Source organism: Bidens hawaiensis, unplaced genomic scaffold (assembly GCF_021521415.1).
Source record: "Bidens hawaiensis isolate Kalapana, Puna unplaced genomic scaffold, B.hawaiensis_p1.1 tig00061017_1, whole genome shotgun sequence".
Lineage (NCBI taxonomy): Eukaryota > Viridiplantae > Streptophyta > Magnoliopsida > Asterales > Asteraceae > Bidens > Bidens hawaiensis.
Genome location: NW_027506480.1, coordinates 75,003 through 82,880, shown reverse-complemented (window position 1 = coordinate 82,880; position 7,878 = coordinate 75,003). Strand labels below are relative to the sequence as shown.

The 7,878-nt window shown below is 32.4% G+C and overlaps 1 protein-coding gene across 1 annotated transcript; it reads right to left on the bottom strand.

Annotated features, from left to right (window-relative positions):
- Positions 1-53: 53 nt before the first annotated feature.
- On the bottom strand, positions 54-7,276 carry LOC143617959 (serine carboxypeptidase-like 18). Its single transcript, XM_077090339.1, has 6 exons — positions 7,228-7,276; positions 6,742-6,877; positions 6,111-6,256; positions 1,890-1,966; positions 1,654-1,776; positions 54-134 (listed from the first exon to the last, which is right to left on the bottom strand). The coding sequence occupies exons 1-6, from the start codon at positions 7,274-7,276 to the stop codon at positions 54-56; spliced, it is 612 nt and encodes a 203-aa protein (XP_076946454.1).
- Positions 7,277-7,878: the final 602 nt, after the last annotated feature.

The following is a 7,878-nucleotide window of genomic DNA, read 5'->3' as shown; positions in this document are numbered from 1 at the left end:
AGTTATCATTATTTATAAGATGTAACAAGAAAAAACGAAGAGAATATGTTACCTTAATTAAGGGATTTTGACTCTTCTTTTTTCTCAACTTCAGGGCCTATAACAGGACCTAGTACATCAGCAAGCCCCTGTTCCTATAAAAACACAATTTAATTAACACAAACAAGTATGAACAAGCTAAAAAAAACAAGAACGGGTAATTAACACTTACATCAACAAACACTTTAGCATTAAGTGTGCCCTCTTGACAAACATCCAATACTTTCACTTGAGAATTGTTCCCGACTTCAAAACAACGATCCTTGAAGAACATGAAACTAACCCGAGGTACGCTTATCTTGATATCTCAACCGAGACCGGATAATCACCAATATAACCCCCGGTGGGCTCAGATTAATGTTCTCCGGTCTTCATGATGAAAGAACTCACACCTCGATCTTCTTTTCCGGTTTGCTCGAGACTTGCTAGGGAAGGCAAGGGAAGTAGGGGTGTGCATTTGGATCGGCCCGACCCGAACCGAGATTTTCCGGACCCGGACCGAAACCCAAAAAATCACAGAAATAAGACCGAAGACCTGCCCGTTTGAGTCACTTCGGGTTCGGGTATTATGGGTCTCGGTCACCCGAGTATCGAAGAAAGACCGAAACCTGTTTTAAACTACAAGCAAGTGTTAGTTAGGCTGTTTTAAACCTGTTTTAAAAATCACAGTGGGATAGGGGTGTGTTAATCACTTAATCCAGCATCATCCATAGCGGGTTATAGTTATAATTGATTTAATAGATTATAGTTCTAATAGAATTAATAGATTATAATTATTGGTTTAAAAAGAACAAAAGAAGTTTCAAGCATATTCATTGGTTTAGCCAATATTCAAATTATACATTTGAAGATGGGCCACCGAATCTCTTTATTTAAGTATTTGGACTTTGAACTTAATAATATTCTTTCGGTTATATCAGACGGGCCTATCACGGTTTGACTTTCAATTCATCTCACCACCATGATGCAATTGTACAATTATTATTAGAATAGAGTACTAATCTCTTTATTTGAGTATTTCGGTTAGTGGCGTTAACTGTCACTAAAAATATGTTATAAGCAAAGTTGGCATACACAAAATGTCATTAAAAACTAAAATTAGTGGCATATGAGCTAAATGACATTAAAACGTGTGCACTAGACTTTTAGTGGCATACACAAAGTGCCATTAAAAACTAAAATTAGTGGCACAAGAGCTAAATGACATTAAAACGTGTGCACTAGACTTTAGTGGCATACGCAAAGTGTCACCAAAATCATAAATTAGTGGCATTAAAACTAGATACCACTAAAAATGTGTTATATGCAAAGATGACAGACGAAAAGTGCCATTAAAAACCTAAATTAATGGCACAAGAGCTAAATGCCATTAAAAACGTGTGACACTAGATTTTTAGTGACATTCGCGAAGTGCCACTAAAATCATAAATTAGTGGCACAAAATCTAAGTGCCACTAAAAATGTGTTATAAGAAAAGATGGCATACAAAAGTGTCATTAAAAACTTAAATTAGTGGCATAAAAGCTAAATACCATTAAAAACGTGTGCCACTAAATGGCATTTTATTTGTAGTGATTTTTTAATTAAATTATACTATATATATAATTAACCAACCTTTCTCATAAATTCAGCTGTTTGTGCTGCTGATTCTGTATCACTGGAATGCGCGGCATCCGGAGTTGTAGTATATGAATATCCAGTTAATGTTGGTGCATCCAGATATATAATATTTGCCACCTTTTAATTCACAAATCACCCATAACAAAAAAAACATGCATGATTTTAATTATTAATTGCAGCACAAGGCAGGAAACGTACGTCTTAATTAAATGAAAAACATATATATGTACCTTTGTCCAGGAATTTGGATCCAGTTGTAATGCTGGAACATTATCCATGTAACTCCCATACTTAAGTTGCATTGGACCTATTTATACACACACAAAATTAAACATATGAATATTCCTTAAAGACTTATCCTTCAAATTAAGATAATAATCTTAGGTTTTGGTCAAGTAGATAGATAATAAATGTCTTTGTTTAGCTAATCTCTCTTACTAATAAATGAGTGGATTTCAAATCAACTTTTTTTATTTAACCAGAATCCTTTAAAATGCCACATGGCAATTCCTAACAATTTTTATTTAATTTTAATTCAATATTATAATTCACATCTACATCTGACTATTTCAAAATCAATATCGCAGTTTCATATTTAGAGATATGTTTATCAGCACTCAACAGCTTCTAACCCTAGCAATCAACTAAACATGTAACTATCAAACCTTTGTGGATTCATATATTCAATCTTCTCACCTAAACAAATTCAATCTTATTTGCAGCTTCAATCGGATTCAATCGATTCATCTTCACATCAAGGTTAAATCAGGTTAAACTGATCAATCTTTATAATTCTATTAACATGTTCAATCGATCAATTTTTCTAATTGTATTAATCGGTTCAATTGCTCAATCTTCGAATCTGATTATGCAATCTGATTTAGTCGATCAATCTTTGTAATTCTATTAACAGGTTCAGTCTGATTCAGTCTTTTTAATTATTTAATCGGATATATAAATCTGATTCAAATTACATGTATTCGATCAATCTTTGTAAACTTTTGAATTTCAATTGAAACCCTAATTCAATTTAAAAAACCTAAATTGATAGTTACTAAATATCAAAGAACAATAAAGATAACCATTTCTTAGAACAATAAATATATGTTTAAGAATCCAATATATTATACACACATATTTTATAAAGAAAACTATCTCTTAAAACAGCAAAATACCATAGAGATATGATCACAGGCTCAATAGTTTTTTTTTAGATTTTTATTCATCTTTGTTTTATAGTTTTCATTAACAAATTTAAAGCAATTACCAATCATATTACGTCTTCTTCATCTAGGTAATATCGGTTCCAAATAGCCTTACATACAATAATTATATCATCACTTCTTTGGTTAATAATATATTGGATTGGATGTTTTATAGATTATCCAATAAATGACTTCGGACAGGGAATGTCAATGATGAAATTCGGAACTTAACACCCTCTGACTTAACAACAAACAAATACGTCAATCAGGTTTGAATTTATTTTATTCTTAGTGAATTTTTAATGAATATTTACGGACTTTTATTGTTTTTAAGGAGATGATGTCCTTCAATGGTGACACTATGATGTATTCTACATCTACCAATACTGCATGTGTTGCGAATACCTATATCTAATAGTAGTGATGGTATATTTCTCTAAACTCTTATTCTTACTATTCATTATTGATATTGATTACATCATATTGTTTATTTATTTGATACAATTAGCATATTTCGTTTTTTTTAATATAGGTATCAACAATGAGAATTTCGCCTCTACACAACGAAAATTGATCACAAATTGTAAGCTTACTTATTAAACTTTTTTACCTTTACATATATGTAAGGAAAACCGACGTATAAGAAAAATTATTCGTGATAACAAAAAGAAGAACCCCAGATAGATAACTTTTCAGTCTGTACATTATAATGCAGTTTCATATCACCCACACCAACTTTGACATCAGTGTTTGTGTTTAGGTAGTCAAGATCTACTTGTGGCTTTTGTTTTATCTATAACCATTATACCCTTCAGATACATGCTTCTACACTTGCTTATATGGAAAAATGATTCTAGACTCGATGGATATCATATAAATTTTTTCAAAATTATTGCAGTAGAGCAATATAATTTGATCAAAGCTCAACATCACACGTAACAGTTGCCTGCTACAAAATTAACATATGTTTTTTTCCACTAAAAAAAGTATGGATATGTTATATTTAAAAATGTAATGTTAATATTTTTAGTTAAGTCATTTTTGGCATACAAAATTTATTTAGAAAGTCTTTTGTATTATAAATAAAGTTTGTTTACCATATGGTGATCATATTTGATGTCATTTGTTAAATTGGTTAGTGACTATGTTTTCTTTTATTTCAACCATCTATGCATTTTATGATGTTTTACACTAACAGTAAAAAGAGACATATTTGAAGTTTATGCATTTGATAACATTTAGGCTTAGGTGTGTTTATATTCTAGGTGATTTTTTGTCACTGAAGATATTATTGTCTTTTTATAAAAAGAACAAAATAAATTCTCTATCTTATGCATTTGTGTTTATAAATTCTCAGGTTATGAAAGGAAGTTCAGCTTGGTTTCTTTCATTAGGTATAGTTTGGTTTTGTAGAAATTAGAAGCTGCAAGTTTTAGTTTTAAATAAAGTGGCATATGAATTGTTTAGCTGCAAGCATTAGAGACTAATTAACACATATAGAGATGTTTGTTTATTTGTATGCAATATAAATTATTGAACAAAACTTGAGCAATCGATATCGCTTATTAATTTTAGACTATTTGGATTGAGATGTTAACTATTATTTTTGATGAAAAGGTACAATATATATCTAATTATTTCTTTTGTTTTTTATCAACCCGTGTATCACACGGGTTCTAACCTAGTTTAGGAATAAATAAGTGTATCAAACCCATACCAAATTACAATGTCAATAAATCTTCTTTCTTTTCATTCTTAACATAAATTCTAATTCTGTGACTCTCCCTTCATTTTCACAATATAATAATTATTATTATTAGAGTAAACTGCGGTTTTCGTCCTTATGGTTGTCCAAATCTACGGTTTTGGTCAAATAGTTTCAAATTTGCGATTTACGTCCATGTGGTTTTATTTCATTTGCAATTGAACCCGAATTTATTAACTCCGTTAAATATGTTCGTTAACCCATCAACGCGCACGTCATGTGAGGGGAAGTTTTGTCCTTTTTCTCCCTAAATAAACCTCAGTCCTAATTCGCAAGCCTCTCACGTGAGGGGCTGGGGTGTATTTGGGGAAAAGGAAAAACTGTCCCTCACGTGAGGTGCACGCTGATGGGTTTAACGACCATATTTAACGGGGTTAATGAATTCAGGTTCAATTGCAACTAAAATGAAACCGCATGGACGAAAATCACAAATTTGAAACTATTGGACTAAACCACATATTTAAACAAACAACGTTGACGAAAACCGCAATTCACTCTAACAATTATTTGAGCTATATAACGAAAACAAGTCACCCCTAGCAAGTTGCTAGTGGCAACTATTACAACAATACAACCATCATTGTAGCCTATTGCATCCACGCCTATACCTTAAATCCCCACCAATACAACCCATTAAAACTAAATGCACACCATCTCCCCATGTTCGATTCGACAACTAATTCGGCCTATTTAATTTGCACCCATAAATAACTTAATGCCTTTGCTTCACAATACTATCTATAATTCTAGTTTCTGTAACTTGTTTCAAAATGGGTAAGCTAACAGTTTGAAGAAAGACAGGCTGTTATTTACCTAATTAACATTAAATAACGATGATGCTTCATTTATATTAGTTTATTTTTGTCCACCAAGTTGTCACACAAGTTGTAATTAAAAATAAACGAGGAGTAGTTGAGTGCCAGAGATGGATAAAGATCACCCATAAATTTTGATTGTTAAATACAATAAATGACAATAACTATGTTTAATAAAATAATAATAATCATTGATAGTACTTATAGATTTATTAAATACAACTATATAAACCAAATTTATACTCTATTGACTTGAATACTTGATAGATATCTTGCTACGTTACTAAAAAAACATAACTTTTTAATTATATCTATGGATAATGCACGTGCAACAAATAGTACATAGTTGGATGGAAGCAAAACTCATCAAAAGCATTCAAAAGGGTTGCATATAGTGATCTGACGTAAGATTTAATATAGTAGTACTCTTGCTATCTCACACGTACATGCTTGATGCATGTCATTTAAGAAAGGCAGCATTAAATTAATAAAATCATTTCTATATTATATAGATCGAACACATGATCAAGTAGACTAATTAATAAAATAATTAAAACCAAAACACAATAATGGTTTTGCGTATTTATTTTGTTTAATAAATAGTACTTAAAATAACGTTGATCTAGTTAATTAATATTAAGCTAGCTAGCAGTGACGTAGACGTACCTATTTCAAAAAAGAATGCCCGGAGAGTGCCACAACCGGGTCCTCCGGCGAGCCAAATAATAAGTGGATCTTCATCCGGGTTCCCTTCGGACTCAACAAAGTAGTAAAATAGCTGCACAGCTTCATCTTCTCCTACTCCGATGTACCTCATCCATCATATATATATGCCTTACTAATTTGAAGCAAATTCTACATACATATGTCATATGGTATATACAAACACACCGCAACTGAATTAAAACACACCGCACAATAAACACACTTTTCATATCCACCATCATATCAACATATATAATGCACCAGATTACTTCTTACACTTCTTATACGCACTTCACTCCTTATTTTATCCTCACTCTCTCTCTCTCTGTATATATATACACACACACACACACATAGAGTTTGAATCAAATACAAATGAAATTAACGTGCTAAACGTGAGAATTAAGTAGAGTAATTATGTAATTGCTTTATAATAATTACTGTATGATGTAATTACATAATTACTCTACTTGTATATGTATTTACTCTACATGATTCTCACGTTTAACACGTTAATTTCATTTATACGTTAACTATCCCATATATATATATATATATATATATATGGATAGGCAGGTAGATAAGTACGTACCCGGTTTCTAGTTTGAAAGGGAGAGGACCAGGATAACCGGGCAAGGATGTAACGATGCTTTGAGAGGATACAAGTATGGTGGAAAAAGAAGCCAAAATAATAAGGATGAAGAGGACACAAATGTTTGGTTTTGCATCTTAGTTGTTTCTTTTTCTTTTTATTTTCCTTTTCTTTTTGGTGAGTGGAAATATATGATTGGTTTGTTTTATAGGGAAGTGCAAACGAGATCCATGAGGGGGGTAGGTATGCCTTGTACCAAACTTAAAATAATATTAGCTCCTGCTTGTGTTTTTCAAGGTAAAAAATGATTGAAATGTTTATATATATACCAAAGTAAAACGTGTCTATTTTAAATTTGTATCTAAAACCGGGCTTCATGTCAACATGCATGAGGGAGGAGTGAGAGTGGGAAAGGTATATGCCCGGGTATTGAAGAAAGACCGAAACCTGTTTTAAACTACAAGCAAGTGTTAGTTAGGCTGTAACTTTGAACGATGTCTTCATCGAAGTGGATTTCATCTTCATCTTCATGCATGTATGAAGGCGAGGTAGAAGGTTAGAGAGGCGGTGGGACGTGAATTACGAAACTATCTATTTGGTTGTTTTAAGAGGGTAGAGAAGTGGCGTGTGACAGAGTGTGTGATAAACAAACACGTTCTTGAGAACATTAGATAATAAATTTATTTTTAATTTATAGAACGTAGTTTTATCCTATGGATAAAGAAAAGATATTACTAGCGGGTAATGATCCTTTTTCTTTATTGATATGATACAACTTTTTCTACTATGTTCTCTCACACACAGTTATCCCCGATAACCTTAGACTCAAACATTCAATTACTTCTCCAAATCGTCATAGATTCACCGCCACTCTCGCTTTAAGTTGCAACTGCTTATATGAAGCCATCTGAGGCTGATAATTCATGGGCGGCCTCACCTGCTTGGATTTTGATTATATGTTTGGTCGGGTTCGGGTTTTGTATGATTTTCAGGGTAACCGACCCGAGACCACCCAAACCCGAAAATGCAAATATACTGGAACCGAAGACCGACCCTACGCAGCATATTGCTCTCGGTTTCGGTTAAATTTTGGTCCGGTTTTCGGGTAATTTCAGGTCGGCCACACCCCTAGAAGGA